At 41.1% G+C, this 13,931-nt stretch overlaps 1 protein-coding gene across 3 annotated transcripts in view; it reads left to right on the forward strand.

The window, feature by feature from the left end:
- Exoc6 (exocyst complex component 6) overlaps window positions 1–13,931 on the forward strand; it is a 139,452-nt gene that overhangs the window by 51,722 nt on the left and 73,799 nt on the right. For all 3 annotated transcript variants that reach the window (XM_028773486.1, XM_028773484.1, XM_028773485.1), the window contains exons 14-17: window positions 2,863–2,968; window positions 5,831–5,940; window positions 6,508–6,619; window positions 7,870–8,004. In XM_028773486.1, the coding sequence (XP_028629319.1) occupies window positions 2,863–2,968; window positions 5,831–5,940; window positions 6,508–6,619; window positions 7,870–8,004 (463 nt within the window). The remainder of the gene's footprint in view (window positions 1–2,862; window positions 2,969–5,830; window positions 5,941–6,507; window positions 6,620–7,869; window positions 8,005–13,931) is intronic.

Genomic DNA, 13,931 nt, shown 5'->3' on the forward strand with positions numbered 1-13,931 from the left:
GAGTAGAGTAGAGTAGAGTAGAGTAGAGTAGAGTAGAGTAGAGTAGAATAGAATAGAATAGAATAGAATAGAATAGAATAGATGCCATAATTCATAGTAATTGTAGAGGAAAACAAAAATCATTTCAGCTATAATAATTTCTAAAAACATTTTAGTTCCAACTTTTAACATCATCCTAAGTAATACATTTAGCCTAAAGTTTTCAGTAGTAGGGTTTAAGCTTTACTTATCCTTCCTAGTGTCTTCAGATGTCTCACAAGTAGTGAGCTGACACCTAACAGTGGGGCGGGAGAAATTACACTAGCACTGGTAATTACAGTCTGGCAACTTCTGTGATAGAGTTTGTCATCTCACTAATACTGTCATAGTTTATCTGTGTGTAGTTCAAGTTGTGAGCACCAATGGTTTATTCGCTTTAGTTTTATTTATTTTATAGACTTTTAATAGACAAGTGTGAAGCAATATATTTATGCAAACGTATTTAATATATAAATATACTTATAGAGCACAGATTTTTAATAAATCCCTTATGAATGGCAAACTAAACTAATATATCACACATTTGTAAAAACATTTTATTTTCTTTTATTTTATTTTGGATTGTTGAAGGGCATAAAAGAACAAGGAAATATTGACCATTTCATAATGATTGTAGGTTCAACAGCCATCTCCCTGACTTCTTTATTGTAGTGCCAGGTATCCCATGGAACCCTGGAGAGGAAATCTTCCCTGCAGGAAGTGCATAACTTCCCAGGAGAGTCTTGTGAAGCATCAGCACCATCCTGTCTTACTAGGGAGCCTTTTCATTTGTTTATTTCTTTTGTCACCACGAAATCAGTACATTGGGGAGCAAATTAATTAAGTTGTCCTCGCATTCTATCTCTGCAGTGCAGAGGTTAAGTTTAAACTCTCTTGGCAGTTGTGAAGTCAATACTGTGAACTGCAGTCACCTTACTGTGTGACAGTTCCCACAACCTATGTGGGAACCTATGTGCCTATCTGGCACTCTGGCTGACGTTTCCCTTTGCCTTGACCCCCTGTTAACTACTACTTTCTGCTTCTGTGAGTCTGACTTTTTCAGGTTCTGTACATAAGTAAAGTCACATAGCCAGGCTTGTTTCATTTACCATCATGTCCTCCAGGTTCTTCTGTGTTAGTGCAAATGATAGAATTTCCTCATTTTAAAGGAAGAATAAACCATTATGTACGTAAAGCATGTTTTCTTTATCTACCCAACCGTCTTTCCATCCATCTATTCGTCCATCCAGCAGAAGCTAAAGCTGACTCCATATCTTGCACAGTGCAGCTATTGCAGCTAATGCTGCATACCATAGCACTGCAGACAATACTGCAGTGGACATGGGACAGCAGATACCTTGTCACTGTCCTAATCTCATATCCTCTGGAGAGATACATGATGGAGGGGCTGCGGGCTCATGTGGGTGTTCTGGTTTTGGTTCTTTCTGTACTGTTGGTCCTCCACATTCTTTTCTGTAATGGCAGTGTTAATTTCTATTTCCACCACAGGAACACAAAGATTTCCTTTCTCCATATCCTTATCAACACATACACACCTTTCTTTTTCAAACGATAGCAGTTCTAATAGGCTCGAGATGATATCACTTTGTCTTAAATTTGCATATCCATGGGAGTTGGTGATATTGAACAGCCTCTCATATACCTGTTCTTTTGCTGTTTGAGTGTCTTGGAAAATAACTATTTAGGGCCTTGCTCGTTTTTAATCTTGTAATTTATTGTCTTGCTGTTGAGTTCTTGACATTCCTTATTTTTTATGTTAATCCCTCATCAGACATATCAAATGTATATTAGGGTTTGAACTAATGGAGACACCTTTACCGAGGAGCCATCTCTCCAGCTAGCATGGCTTTACACTCTTTGGCACCTATGCTTGTTCCCCTTTTATGTCTCTTCTGTTCACATGGTTTCCTTCTGTAATCTCATCGAAGCTTCCGTAGCCTCTCAGGGAGACTTGCCATGAGATGATCTCCACCTCCTCTGATAGGGTCTTTACTCTGTGTGTAACATACACCATAGTGGAGTAAGGAGTTTTATTACAGGTCAGAGTTACCACTTAATAGCCATTAATGAATGTCAGCAGATTGATGCTGGGCATGGTGGCTGCTGCACTACTTTAATCCCAGGCCTAGGGAGACAGAGGCCGATGGAACGTCAGTCAGTGGGAAAGCAATGACCAGGACAGTGGGTTTTGACAGTCCTCCAGAGCTCAGTGGGTGAGGTCCTTTGTGTTTCACACAGAAGTCAGAGAGCTGAGGGGCTTCATTTGTGATTACACCTTTTGAACCTGTTGTCTCCGGGGAAGATAAGGTTGTCACACCGTTAGTTCAGACATGCTGGCATGCTTTTGACTCAGAGAAGTCTGCATTCCTTCCATTTTAAACCCAGTGGCTAAAACTGGGTTAGTCATGTGGCCCTGTCTAACTGCAAGAGGTCTGCATAGGCAAATACACAGTGATTAGGAAGCCTCCTTTCCGGTTACAGAACTGAGACTGAGTAATAAGCACATTGTCTTGATCATCAAGAACTTGAACTTCTTCATAATGTCACTGTCTTGAGAGATAGCCTAGACAGGAAAATAAAAAAATGAGGTTCTTTATGTAACACTAGAAAGAGGACACTGGATATGAACTGTGAGGAACCAGACTGGTTTGATACTGGATTTTAGGATTCCGGATGATGAGTGCTTTCCTGCTGTGACCTTTAATGTGACTTGTACTTTTAAACAAAACTGTAGAGAGCTGGCTTGGTTTTGGTTTTTAAGATACTGTTCTACTTTGGTCTAATGACAACAGTAATAAGATTTCAATTTTTCTTGTTTAACAGGGACATTTTTGAAGAAGATAACTACAGCCCCATCCCTATTGGCAGTGAGGAAGAATATAAAGTAGTCATCAGTAAATTCCCCTTTCAAGATCCAGACCTTGAAAAGGTACAAGTTAGCTTTTTACTTAAGGATTTAGAAAAAATAAATTATCATATAAAACTTACACTAGATAGAATTACTATATAAATTTAACATTAAGTTGAAAATGACTTTGTTGAAGGGCAGCTTTTTTTATGTCATTTGAAAAAAGTGATTTTAACCTTTATAGATTATGTTGTTGTTATTACTACGATTACTATTTAGATGATAGGGATTTCTTGGGGACTTAGGGACAACTAGAAACTAGAAACAGTTGTCCCAAATAGGAGGTGGATTCCCAGCGCAAATAGTATTTGTGTTGTGTGCACTCCAGAGCAGGTATGCTAGATGCTGAGAAGGTTGTAGTAATAAGAGTACTGCCTTAGTTAGGGTTTCTATTGCAGTGGTAAAACACCATGATCATAATTCGTTTATGCATCTTCCTCACAGTCCATCATTGAAGGAAGTCAGGGCAGGAACAGGAACGTGCAGGCAGGAACTGATGCTGTGTCCATAGAGGGGTGCTGCTTACTGCCTTGTTCCTCATGGCTTGCTCAGTCTGCTTTCTTATAGAACCCAGGATCACCAGCCCATTGGTAGCAGCATTTCCAGTGAGCTTGGCCCTCCCATATCAACCATCAATCAAGAAAATGCACTCTAGGCGTGCCCACAGGCCAGTCTGATAGGGACGCATTTTCTCTATTGAGGTTTGCTCTTCTGAAGTGACTCTGGCTTGTGTCAAGTTAACATTGAAACTATCCAGCACAAGTATGCTGTAGGGAGAGAATGTCTTTGGCATATTTTTCACTGTGAAAGATCTTATTTTGTGGCTTAAAAAAAGAACACACGCACACACATATACACATATGTGCACACACACATGGTTTCTATAAGAGCTTATTGGATTAAATATAAGATATACGAAGGTAGTAGCTGTTGTAGAATTCATCAAGAAGAAAGAATATGCAATTCAGAGTCAAAATGACAAATGTAAGCCACTTTGGAAAACATGTGAGTGCACATGTGCATGCATACATGTACAGGAACATGCATAGTCACACATACCCATTATTTCTGAGTAGAATCAGGTCTCAAAGGAGAAGAATGTTATACTTTGCAACAACGGTGGAGGGTGAGGATTGACACCTGAAGTTGTCTTTTGACCTTAACACTTGCACTGTGAAATCATTGTCCTCAGACATATGCAAACATGCACATATTTCTCACATACATACAAAATCTAAAAGAGAATATATTTTGTACAGCAACCACTTTTTCTATTTTTATTTTTTATTTTATTTTTTTGTTTTTCCAACTCTTTGTGATTTATTAGGGCAAAGCTATAAGTAATAGCAATAATCAAAGAATGGCTGATCTGAGAAGTGGAGCAGGTAGAGAAATGTAAGGAAAGCCAGGGTTGGGCAGGAGGAAGGCGAGATCATTTCAGACGAAAAGAGGCTAGCTGTACCAGGTCTTCGAGGAAAGCAGGGGGCCGTGAAGAGTGGGAAGCACCACTGGACTTAACTAGGACATTGGTGGTGGCCTAGAGGGGGTATACTCAGACACAGCAAGGTTGCAATTAATAGGAAGGTAGAAGTGTAGATTAGACTTCTAAAGTATAAGATGTGGGGTGTTTTGGGATTAAAATCTTGGAGAAATTTTCCTATTTGGTGATTGAGAATTTTCTAGTGAATATTGGCTGATAAAGTAGTTTAGAAGTAAATCATTGCTCCATAGTTTGTTGGTAAAATAACCAGAAAATTTCTGTAAGATATATTCAGAAACTTGAGATAAACTGGATGTTATCTTGGAATCACGCCTTTAATGAAGCTTAAGTGAAAGAAATCTTACCAAGGAAATAGCTCAGTAGGTAAGAGAGTTTACTGCACAAATACGAGGATCTGAATTCAGATCCCCTTATGCACACACAGAAGCTAAATGAAGCTCTGTGTGCCTATTACACCTGGGCTGTTGCAGTGCGGAGACAGGAGGATTGCTGCCAGCCTTGCTCCAGATTCAGTAAGAGAACCTTTCTCAAGGGAATAAGGTAGAGAGGGTTGGAGCAGGACACTTGGTGTACTCCTCTGGCCTCTGTGTGTACAGACACATCTGCATACATACGTTGCATACACCACATGTACACATTCCATATCATACACACACGTGTACATATCAAAGCAAAATGAAACAAAACCCTCCTGAGTCAGGAAACCAGCCTCTTCTTTTCCTGGCCACCCCGACTCTTATGAATAGAAAGAAGCAAACAGATCGCCTACATAGTTCGTGTATCAGAACACAAAATGTGTTCACATGTGTAGCCTGTGCTAGACATAGTCTGTACTATGATCTAAGCGTGAGATTAAATGGCTGTGAGTTGTTTGTTTGTTGAGACAGGGTTTCTCTGTGTAGCCCTGGCTGTCCTGGAACTTAGTCTGTAGACCAGGCTGCCCTCAAACTCAGAGATCTGCCTGCCTCTGCCTCCTGAGTGCTGGGATTAAAGGTGTTCACCACCACCTCCTGTCAATGGCTGCACTTTGAAAAAAATTCTGGATTTGTCTAAAATTAAAAATAGGTTAGACTTGGCAGCACTTGCCTGTAACCGTAGCCCTTAGGAAGCAATATCAGGAGGACCACAGGTTTGAGGCCAGGCAGGCTACCTAGTGAGATCCTATCTCAAAACTGCTACCTTCCTAACTAACTAAACAGATGAAAGTAAAAAAATAAAACAACATATAAAAATAATGTAGAAATATAACCATAGAATTTTTGAACAATCATTTACATTCACTAGTGAAATCAGCTTATGTTTTTAACATTTATAAGAGACTAGAATGTTGTTTTCTAAATAAAACAAATCTCAGATGCAGTATTAACTTTCTCTTTTCACAGCAATCTTTCCCAAAGAAGTTCCCCATGTCCCAGTCAGTGCCTCTTATTTATATTCAAGTCAAAGAGTTTATTTATGCCAGCCTTAAATTCTCAGAGTCGCTCCACCGAAGGTAAGCTGACTCTCACGAAATCTGTTTTTTAGGAAACACTAACACTTTATTTCTAGACCCTGGCACCTTTAGTGAACTGTCATCTCATTGGAAAGGTTTTTGTATTTGAGTCATATTAACTATATCTTATTTCTTTAATTTTTGTTATATTAGTGTTGAGACACATGCTATAGATGATTTAATAGGAAATCTTAAAAGTAAATCTTTTTACTTACAACACTCTGTGTTATCTTAAAAGTAAATTTTTGCTATGATTGTGTATAAAGGACAAAGTGACTGTTCTACAATGGAATTATAATAATGCTTTGTACAAAGTATCTCATTTGTTGTCTTGACTGATACACTTAAATTATGACATAAATGAACATTCTGCTTTATAAATGATCCCTTTTAAATTGAAGTTTGTAGCTTAATGAGTCACTGTCATTTATAAAGAATAAACATATATATATATATGATATAAAAGATAGGACAGAAAAATTACTGTAGTAAGTTATATTACATTCTTGAGAATGTTAAGTATTTGTACTCTTGGAAAGCTTTATCAATGTTAACTTTTATTTTTAGCTCAACAGAAATAGATGATATGCTTAGAAAATCAACAAATCTTCTGCTGACCAGAATTCTGAGTAGCTGTTTACTGAACCTTATAAGAAAACCTCATATAGGTTTGACAGAGGTAAGAAGAAATAATAACCAAACGTTTTACTGTGAAAGAGTCGGGGCTAGAGAGATGGCTCAGAGGAAGAGCACACACTGGTTTTACAGAGGACCTGGGTTAGATTTTCAGCACGCACATGGCAGCTCATAACCATCTGTAACTTCAGTTTCAGGGCATTTGATAACTTCTGGCTTCTGTGGGCCCCAGGTACATTACACACGTCTTACACAGACACACATGCAGACAAAACACCCATGCACATAAAATAACAAAAAAATTATAAATTGTTGTAAAATATTATCCTGTGGAGCTAGCTTTTCATTTAAAATGTATTAATGTAAGTAGACTTTCAAAAAGTAAAAGCATCAATCCAAGAACTGAGAGGCAGAAGCTAGAGAGATGGCTAGGTGACTAAGGGCACTTGATGCTCTTGCAGAAGACCCGGGTTCCAGACACCTAAATGGCAGGTAATAATATTCGTAGCTCCAGATCCAGGTGATGTGACACCCTTTTCTGGCCTAATGCTCATGGTGTACAAACCTACATGCAAACCAGACACATATATAAAAAAATCTTAAGAAGAAACCTGAGGGAAAAGTTTCTCTAGGGAATAGTAGACAGTTGGAGATGGAGGGCGCAGACCTCAGACTTCGCAGACAGTTGCGATCCTCATTTTGTACTTGTTGCTGGGCAGTGGTGGCGCACGCCTTTAATCCCAGCACTTGGGGGGAGGCAGAGGTAGGTGGATTTCTGAATTCGAGGCCAGCCTGGTCTACAGAGTGAGTTCCAGGACAGCCAGGGCTACACAGAGAAACCCTGTCTTGAAAAAAAAAGAAAGAAAAGAAAGAAAGAAAGAAAGAAAGAAAGAAAGAAAGAAAGAAAGAAAGGAAGGAAGGAAGGAAGGAAGGAAAGAAAGAAGAGAAAGAAAGAAAGGAAAGAAAGAAAGAAGAGAAAGAAAGAAAGAAAGAAAGAAAGAAAGAAAGAAAGAAAGAAAGAAAGGTATACTTGTTAAGTGTTCTACAGATTGCCATGGAAAGTCATTTTGAAAAAATTGGCTGTGGACTCATAAAATGTAAATATTTTTAAGACAACATAAATGCTCATAAGCATTATTTAGGGCAGTTTTGAAATCAGTTGTATCCTGTCTTGCTGGAATTATACAGAATTAGTACAGAGGCAGGCTGGAAGTAATGATGGAGTTTTTTTTTTAAATCAGGTAGTCTTGCACAGGTGTGACTTGTATTTACTCTGGCTTCCATGTCTTTTAGCTGGTGCAAATTATCATAAACACAACACACCTGGAACAAGCTTGCAAATACCTGGAGGACTTTATAACTAACATTACAAATATTTCTCAAGAAACCGTTCACACCACAAGACTGTATGGACTTTCTACTTTTAAGGTATGTAAAATCTAACCAAAACTTGTGATTCAGTTATTGTAGGAAATCTTTAAGAAATTAAATATAATTTTTACTATATTCTAAACATTGCACATTCAGGTAATTGTTGCCTATAATGACAATCAGTTGTGAGTTCCTCTTGGCAGTTTAAGGATCTTACTTAAATTTTTTTAAAAGTATTGGTTTTATGTAATGTAGTTTGTTCATGTTTTGACGACAAACGGCAGTGCTGAATTAGACTGAATTTTCATTAATGTTTTATAGTTTAACAATGATACATGAGTATGTGTGTTTGGAAATTAAAAACAAAGTATGAGGTTTGCTTTCTGGTTCTGATCTGAAGAAAAATAAATGCAAGTTTTCCCTTTGTCTAGATAAAAGAGTTCTATCTGAGGCCATGGAATATGCTGAGATTCATCAGTTAAGGGTGTTTTAAGAAGTATACAAGCTTAATTAATTTCACATGTTTTTTTATAGTCTGTTTTCTTACTCTATTAATCTTGAGCTGTAAATGAGACATTGGCTGGGTAGCTTGCTTTTGGACGCTAGATAGATCCCTGAGAACCAGTTAAAGCAGTAAAGGCTTATTTGGGGAATATAGTTCTGCAGTTTCAATCCAAGGTTTTTTGGCTTCATTGCTTTGGGCTTAAGAGGCCAGGCATCATGGTGGTGACCACATGGTGGTGCTCACTCCGTGGCAGCTCTAATGCAGTTCTGTGCTGCCAGGCTCCCTTCTCCTTCCACTTTTGTCCCTCTGAACCCCAGGCTGTTGATGGTGCCACCCCCTCTATACTTAGAACAGTTCTTCCCCTGCTCATCGATGGTCTATGCCAAATGACATCACCAAGCATGAGCACCTGAACTCAGATCCCAGGACCAACAAGAAGCTGGGGGCAGCAGTGTGTGTCTAATCACAGCACTCCCACAGAGAGGCAGAGACAGAGTACTCCTCAGAAGCTCTCGGGCCCACAGAGCTGCCTTCAGACAAGGACTGCTTTGTTGCTGGGAGCATTGGACTCTGTTTCCCATGTCAGTGTAGGAACTTTGGGATTGCAGATGCATGCTGTGACACCCACACTGTGTGGGTTCTGGGGACTTGAACTCAGGTTGTCAGGGTTGGGATCAAGTAGAAGCATCTTTTTGGCCTTTAAAATACATACATGCTTTTGCTGGGTGTGGTGGCTCACACCTTTGATCCCAGTTCTTGGGAGGTAGAGGCAGGCAGATCTCTGAGTTCGAGGCTAGCCTGGTCTATGGAGCTAGTTCCAGAACACCTAGGGCTACATAGGGAAACCCTGTCTCAAACAAACAAACAAACAAACAAAAAATTAAAAATAAAATACACGATTTTTCAGATGATTTATTGCATTGTTCAAAATGTTTTGAGTATTTGAAGTTTGTCACTTTTTAATGATAAAGTTATACTAACTGTTAGGAAAGCATAATTTTGTCATCCTGACTAAACAGCAAAATGCATGACTTTGAAGTTGGCTCCCCTCTCTGCCCATCCCACCATCACATTCCTGCTCTCATGACTGACATCGGGTTTACTGTGTTACCTTCATCTGTTCCCCTCTGTCTTTAGCAGTGGTGCCATCCGATGACCAATTGGATGCCATATGCCGTGGAATTCCAATTAGAAATTTCAGAATCGGATCAAATGGTCTATGGCATGTTGTTTCTTGAGTCAACGTAAAAACTAGCTAATGGGGACACTTGTGCTGTGACCCTTTCAACCTTACCCTTACTTCTATTTTCGAGGTCTCCAAAAGGTCATAGAACTGTTGCCTTTGTTCTAAATCAGTAGTTCTTAACCTGTGGGTCCCTTTGGGGGTCAGACAAACCTTTCACAGGTTCAGGTATCAGATATCCTGCATATCAGATATTTACATTACCATTCATAGCAGTAGTAAAACTACAGTTACAAAGTAGCAGCAAAATACTTTTATGGTTGGGGGTCACCACAGTATAAGGACCTGTATCAAAGGGTCGTGGCATTAGGAAGGGCGAGAACCACTGCTCTAAATGACTAACATTAATGTGACCCTTTTTGGCTCTAAGTCTTCATAAAGTGCTTAAAATAAGATCCTTGTGTTAGTGACCTGAGCAGACAAAAAAAGATAAGAAAAACAACTCAAACTTTCATAAACAATAATGAGTCTTGGTGTGCTAGCCTGTACCTATAGTTCTGACTGTTGGATGCTGAGGCAGGAGGATCACTTGAGCCTGGAAATTGACTAATTTGGGCAACAGATCAAAGCCCATTTCTTAAAAAGCAACAGAAAATTACAACAATGGGAAACATTTTTGCTCATTGTGACAGGAACGTCCAAGGATTGGGCAGATTTCAGCTGAGGTTGACGTTGGCTGCCCTTGGGAGGCAGTCCACAAGGACCCAGACTCTCTTCCTCTGTTCCCTGTGATCTGTACGAGGTTGGCTTCATCTCTACACTCTACATGGTGACCAAGTGTCTCTTGTAGGCTCTCCCCTGCTACTAGAGTGGCCCCCTGGCCACAGCTCCAAACACACACCCTGGCTGTTTCAGATTCTCTGTGGGCAACATGAGAATTACTAGTCATCTTAACCTCATCAGGATCCATCCTTGGAGCTAGCTCTAGGTCAGCCCTGCCCAACTGAGAGCTGTGGTTGGAGCCGGGATTATTTTCCAAAACATACCTGGGGGCTTTTTAAAGAAGGACCAATAGCTAATACAGAGAACCACAGCTGTTTACTAACAACGTTTGGCTGTTACTGCTTAGCTTTTATTCAGAACACATGTGCTTACAGTCCAAGGGGTGCAGGGACTCTGTATGTTAAGCTGTTCCTCCAAGGGGTTCTGTTTTGTGCCTTTGGTTGTGAAGCACTGATAATGGTAGGAGAGCTTGTTCACACGTTGAAATAGAGATCTGTACATTATGCTAGTTACGTTTCTGCCCCTAGAGGGCACTGTTTCTTTAACAAGCAAAGGAGGAACCTACTATTTTATAAGCTGAATCTTTACATTTTAATGAAGAGTATATAATAGTGTGTCATTTCATGCCGGGTCAGTGGCACATGTACTTCCCAGTGGTTTTACTTGTCTGGATTATAAAATGCTGAGCCCCCTGGTGCGTAGAGACATCCGTTCAAATGTTGTCTTTCCTGTTTCTTCCCTCCTCAGCAGTCAGAAGTTTTTACTCAGAGCGCTCAGCTTGCTGTTACACTGTGTGGAAGGCATTATAACAAACATCTTAAGATATGTTTTCCCTTCATTTAAAAGAAGTTGTGAGAAAAGTTTGTTTTAACTTAGACAGTATAGGAGAGACAGAGCTTCCGCGTCACCAAAGTTCTCGATAGCAGCAGAGACAGAAGCAGTAAGTCGTTATACGCTCTGCTTCAGTTTTGCTTAGTTCTTGCCTCCAAATTGAAATGAAACAAACAAGTAGTGCAATCTTGGTCATTAAGTCCAGAAAGCACACACTGTGTGGCAAAGTCTCACAGTGTAGCCCTGGCAACTCGCTATGTGTGCACCAGTGCTGGGATCAAGGTGCAACATTTTCATGTCGCTCCAAGAAAGCGACTTCCAGGTCGTATTGTTAAGGTGTGCTATGGTGTAGTTCTGTGAGTCACAAGCATATGACAGCCTGCCTCTCCCTGATGTAGCAAGGAAAGTTAAAAATGGGTGTGTATTACTGCTATGGCTAATACATAATAAACAAGACTCCGCTGCCCAATTGCTAGTGCTCCATTCCAGAAGGTTATTTTGTAACTGTCCAATTGCCAATGATGTCAGTAAGTTAAATTGTGTAATTTGGAAAACTTGATACTGTGAAATATTAATTATTTTACACTGCATCATTACCTACTGAGTGATCTTGCTGATCTTCAGGGATGGCACCTTTTGAAATGAACACCAGTTTCTTGGCAGTTCTCTCATGGAGCGGTGGAGGACCTGTGGCATTTCTTGGGCTTGGACATTGTTTACAGTAAGAATCAAGAGCAGAGTAGAGAGAGTATAAGACTTCTTCCAGGACAGAAAAGCAGGGAACTCCTGCCTCATCTCAGGCATGGTGCCGGAATCTTGTGCAGCTGTCAGAAGGCCAGTTACCAGCAGGGTGTGTGGGTGCAAGTCTTTAATTACAGGAGGAAGAGCAGCTTGAGTTTGAGCCAGCCTGGAGCAGAGAGTTGAGACTTGGGCCCCAAAAAGCAAGCGAGTAAGGGTGTGGGGGAGCCTGGTTACACCATGACGAAGCCAGGGCATGTGGAGAGCTCACCCATCTCAGATGCCAGGGACACGAGTGAAAGACTCCAGATGATGCTAACCTCCAAACCCTGGATCTTGTTCCCATTCTTCAAGACATTCTAGAGGAGGTCTGACATTCTAGAGCAAGGTCATCCCTTTGTCCTCTGATCGAGGACACTGGGAACTTAGTAAAATGCTCATGTTAAGCTACTGAGTTCCAAGGTACTGTGTCACTCTGTGGTGCTTCGCTGGGACAGCAGCTGACATCTCGCTGCTTCTTCACTGGCCCTTGTTTCCATATCGCCAGGAGCTTGAGGTCTGTGAAGCTTGGTTCTGGCCCACAGGGGTCTCTTTTAACTGTACCTGTCGTCTATACTTATTTGTTTATATTTACCCATTCTATGATTCTTTTCTTTTTTTTTTAATTATTTTATTTACATTCCAGCCATTGTGCCCTCTCCCAGTCCCCCACCATATAGTTCCTCATCCCATTCCTTCTCCCTCTTGCCTCCAAGTGGGTGCTCTCCCCTCTTATCTCTCCACCCAGGTCTCCCCCTTCCCTGGGGCCTCAAGTCTCTTCAGGATTAGGCACATCTTCTCCCACTGAAGCCAGATCAGGCAGTCCTCTGCTGTATCTGTGCCGGGGTGTCCAGCCTGTGTATGCTGCTGGTTGGTGGCTCAGTCTCTGGGAGCTCCCAGTAGTCTGGGTTAGTTGAGACTGCTGGTCTTCCTATGGAGTCGGCCTCCCCTTCAGCTTCTTTAATCCTTCCCCTGATTCAACCATAGGAGTCTCTGACTTCAGTCCAGTGGTTGGGTGTGTCTGTGTCCATCTCAGTCAGCTGCTGGTAGGGACTCTCAGAGGACAGCCCCTGTATGTAAGCACATCATAGCATTAGTAATAGTGTCAGGCCTTGGTGTTCTCCTCCACCCACCCCCTCCCCATGAGATGGATTGCAAGTTGGGCTGATCACTGGGCTGCCTTTCCTTCAATCTCTTCTCTATTTTTGTCCCTGCAGTTCTTTAAGACAGACACAATTCTGGGTCAGAGTTTTTGACTGTGGATTGGTAACCCCATCCCTCCACTTGACACCCTGTCTATCTATTGGAGATGGACTCTTCGAGTTCCCTCTCCCCACTGTTGGCCTTTTGGCTACGGTCACCCCCATTGAGTCCTGAGAGTCTCTCACCTCCCAGGTCTCTGGAACTTTCTAGAGGGTCTCCTCACCCCACCGCCTACCTCTGTGGTTATTTTCTATGTGGAACTTTTGTATATGAACTACATTACAAAATTGCTTGTCTATCCTGTACTGTGTGCCAAGTACTGTTGTAGGCTCATGGGGCTATGTTAGTGAGCAAGTCAGATGACAACTTTCTTCCTTAATGAACCTTCCATCTGGGCGGATGCTCTAGTTTGTTGTTTGCTTTTGAGCCATCTTCTCCCAACCTCTGTTCTTCAGTCTTTCTGCCCTTTCTTCCCAGACGGTTCTGAGCCTTGTGGGGGAGAGGTGTGAAACAGATGCCCGTCATTGCTGAACACTCACCAGACATTTATTCTCTGCTCTGACCTTCCTTGTGAGTTTTCCCATTACTTGTCATCTACTGCACAAAAAGCCTTTTCAGATGACATCAGAGATCTGTGTGCATCTAGGCTTGTGTCTTTGAACAATTCATCTGCACTTGACCCTGAGGCTGGTGTCTTTACTG

This window comes from Grammomys surdaster, unplaced genomic scaffold (assembly GCF_004785775.1).
Source record: "Grammomys surdaster isolate TR1022 unplaced genomic scaffold, NIH_TR_1.0 229, whole genome shotgun sequence".
Classification (NCBI taxonomy): domain Eukaryota; kingdom Metazoa; phylum Chordata; class Mammalia; order Rodentia; family Muridae; genus Grammomys; species Grammomys surdaster.